General features: G+C 29.4%; 1 protein-coding gene across 1 annotated transcript; it reads right to left on the bottom strand.

Annotated features, from left to right (window-relative positions):
• Positions 1 to 906: 906 nt before the first annotated feature.
• On the bottom strand, positions 907 to 2,814 carry LOC125873539 (uncharacterized). The gene is made up of 3 exons (XM_049554452.1): positions 2,683 to 2,814; positions 1,909 to 2,009; positions 907 to 1,220 (listed from the first exon to the last, which is right to left on the bottom strand). Exons 1-3 carry the CDS (start codon positions 2,778 to 2,780, stop codon positions 907 to 909), a joined length of 513 nt encoding a protein of 170 aa, XP_049410409.1. The 5' UTR covers positions 2,781 to 2,814.
• Between the last annotated feature and the right edge of the window lie 228 nt (positions 2,815 to 3,042).

The following is a 3,042-nucleotide window of genomic DNA, read 5'->3' as shown; positions in this document are numbered from 1 at the left end:
GGTGGTTGTTGGTAGTTCTCCGGCGAGAATAGAGAAGACAAAGATTGAGAAATCATTTTATTCGGTGAACTTTTGAAAAATTTAGACAATATAATCATGAATTTTATGCATAAATGTCAATGAATTTTCAATAGAAATCACTATCTTTCTCATGAATCTTTTTCGGTGATCTTCTCCGGTGAATCTTCCGACAAGTTCAAACGGAAAAATCATGAACTTTAAGTTGAAAATTATTGACTTTTCGATGAAAGTCATCATCTTCTCCACCCTTTCTATTTTTAAGAGTTCATTTTTATGGATAGAGTGTTGAATGTGCTTTCATCAAACAATCAATATCGACAAATGCAGTGATTCCTTAAGAAGAAGAAGAAGAACTCAAAATAAAGAAAAATGAAAAAGCTTTAAAGAAATTATGGGCCACCAATAAAAAGATTTAAAATAATAATAATAATAATTAATATATTAAAAATTATAATACATAATTATATGACAAATAAAATAGTGCCATGTGTTGAAATTCGTCATTTTAACATATAATTTTTTCTTCTCACGCACCTTAAGGAAGGTGAAGACACTCTCTTTGTCATGTCACGTTCTAAGGGGATATTAATATCACTTTGAACAAGATTAGGTGTGTAATAGATCGTCACAATAGTTTAAGCATGAAACTGACTTTTCGACACAAATTTAGGGGGAAATTTATGCCTTTTCCCTATTCTAAATACATCTAGATTACTCATATCTTCTACTATCATTATGCTAGAATATTCGATCTAGATATTTCTTAAATGAACAAATATTAAAGGTATTACAATATAACTTTCTAAAAACTCTCCTAAATATCCACAATAATTAACTTTAATTTTTCACAAAATACATTAATTTAGCAGAAAATAAATAAATAATTTATCTTATGTGTTGTCTATGCTTCTTATGACTCTTTGCCCTCAAAAACCTTCTGAAATGTTCTTTCCTTTGATCCCTTTTTGACCTTTTTCTCCACTCATTTTTTCTTTGATATAATTCACCTTCTTCTTCAATATCTCTTCCAATTTGATGTCTTCTACTTGTTGTCTTTTTTTGTTTGAAGCATAAAAAATTGCAACAACAATCTAAAACTGAAAAAAAAGTATACAAACATGTCCATGTTGATCTACAAAGCATGTGACAAATGCACCCATATATGCCCAACTTGTATTGCAAATACAAGAACAAGAGAGCTGCAAAAATCACAAAATTAGGAGTACTAAATATAAATGCAATATGTAATTGTATTTTTTAAAATATCAATATGAATGACCATATGTTATTGCACCCTTTTTATTACGTGATGATAATTGACTTGACATGAAATTTAAGATAGAAAAATGGTATTGTTGGAACTTGCGTTAATAGAAAATAATACTTTTGAATAGATTATTCAGTAAAAAATCTATCGAAAATATGAGATTTCTGATGAGAAGTCCGTCGGAAACAGTTGCAATGAAGGAAATGTTGACTTAATTTCTTGTAATGTTGATATTAAATATGCATGATATTAATGTAGCTATCACTTTAACAAAAAACAACTTTTAGCGGCAATAGATATACACATTAATAAATAACACTAAAGTTTTTATCGGCATTAGTTAATTGTCATTGGATCTAATGTTGATATAAGTTTTAGAGACATTTACAAAGAGTGTTAATTGTCGCTAAAAATACATATTTAACTACAGTTAAGCTATTATCATTAATTAATTGGCACTAAAATTTATTTTTGAGGTAGTGTATAGAGCATCTCGTTAAAGGTAAAACTGAACATCTAAAGTTAATGAGATTTTAAATCTAGAATTATGATTCTTTGATTTCAACAGATTAGAAAATAAAATAGTATCATATAAAACGAAACATCTCAATAAAACTCACCAAAGTATAACAGAATTGAGAGAATAGCCAGTTTGAGCAAATGAGAAATGCAAAAGTTCTCTATGTAACACGACAAATCCCATGTTGGACCGCATATTTTGCTGAAAAAACAAATAGTATTATCACAAATTATTTCTTCATAAGGAAAAAACAAATCTGTCGAACAAGAGTATCGCCTAGTAATCAATTGAGTGAATTGAGAATCACAAAGTCTCTGATTTAAATTTCAACGGGGGCAAAACCACTAGGTGCTTATATTTATTCTTATTTGTTCAAAGCCTTTGTGGACAGAGTTATCAATATAAGTAGCATGTACCCCATGGAATTAATCGACGACTGTGAGAGTTATTCATAAAATTAGTTGAGATGTACGCAAGCTAATCCAGAGACCTTGATTAAGAAGAAGAAAAAACAAATATGTACACATAATTCTTAACCCATTTCATAAATCACTAGACCACACTACCCTCGGATGCTTCTTGAAACATATAGATTGACACATAAAAATTGGAATTCACTCAATTCATGCCAAAACTCCTTCAAAGTCAAGAGCAACTACCAAAAAAACATGGATTAAATTAAAATATGTCACATAATAGGGGACCTTTTATGGCTAAGATACTAACAAATCCATTTTGAGACTAGAAGAAAACCTAATGTGTGTACACATTTTGAATTTAGCAATATATACTTACAAATAAAATCATATACTACAGTATTATTTTTATTGTAAACAGCGGTTAATTAAAATTAAGCAAGAGATTAGGTAAATACCTGCAGGATTTTCCAGCTAAAAAATCAAATGGATGACCAAAAATTTTTCCTAAAATTGCACCAAACCCTGATAACAATGAACCAATTACATTGTCCATCTTATAAACCAATGCTTAATTAAGTAGTTTCCACCAAGGGAAAACTCCTTAATTACATTCTCATACACATGACTTCCATTTTCTGCAAAACATAAAAAAAAAAAATCAGAAAACAACAAAGGGTACTATATGAGAGTAGCAATTCAATCTGGTATCTGTGTTGACGTTCGATTAAATCCAAATTCACTCTCGTATTAAGTGTAAAATGTTCCCTAACAATAACAACTCCATACCAATCGAGTTACGCTCGCAATTTATGTAA

The sequence above is a fragment of the Solanum stenotomum genome, chromosome 8, assembly GCF_019186545.1.
Source record: "Solanum stenotomum isolate F172 chromosome 8, ASM1918654v1, whole genome shotgun sequence".
Lineage (NCBI taxonomy): Eukaryota > Viridiplantae > Streptophyta > Magnoliopsida > Solanales > Solanaceae > Solanum > Solanum stenotomum.
This window is presented reverse-complemented; position numbering and strand designations above follow the sequence as displayed.

Excerpts from the sequence above, each read along its gene's own strand:
- LOC125873539 (XM_049554452.1), bottom strand. The coding sequence starts at position 2,780 with ATGGACAATGTAATTGGTTCATTGTTATCAGGGTTTGGTGCAATTTTA. Across the intron at positions 2,010-2,682 it reads TTAGCTGGAAAATCCTGCAG|CAAAATATGCGGTCCAACAT; the intron begins GTATTTACCTAA and ends TTGTTTTTTCAG. Across the intron at positions 1,221-1,908 it reads CTCAATTCTGTTATACTTTG|CTCTCTTGTTCTTGTATTTG; the intron begins GTGAGTTTTATT and ends TGATTTTTGCAG.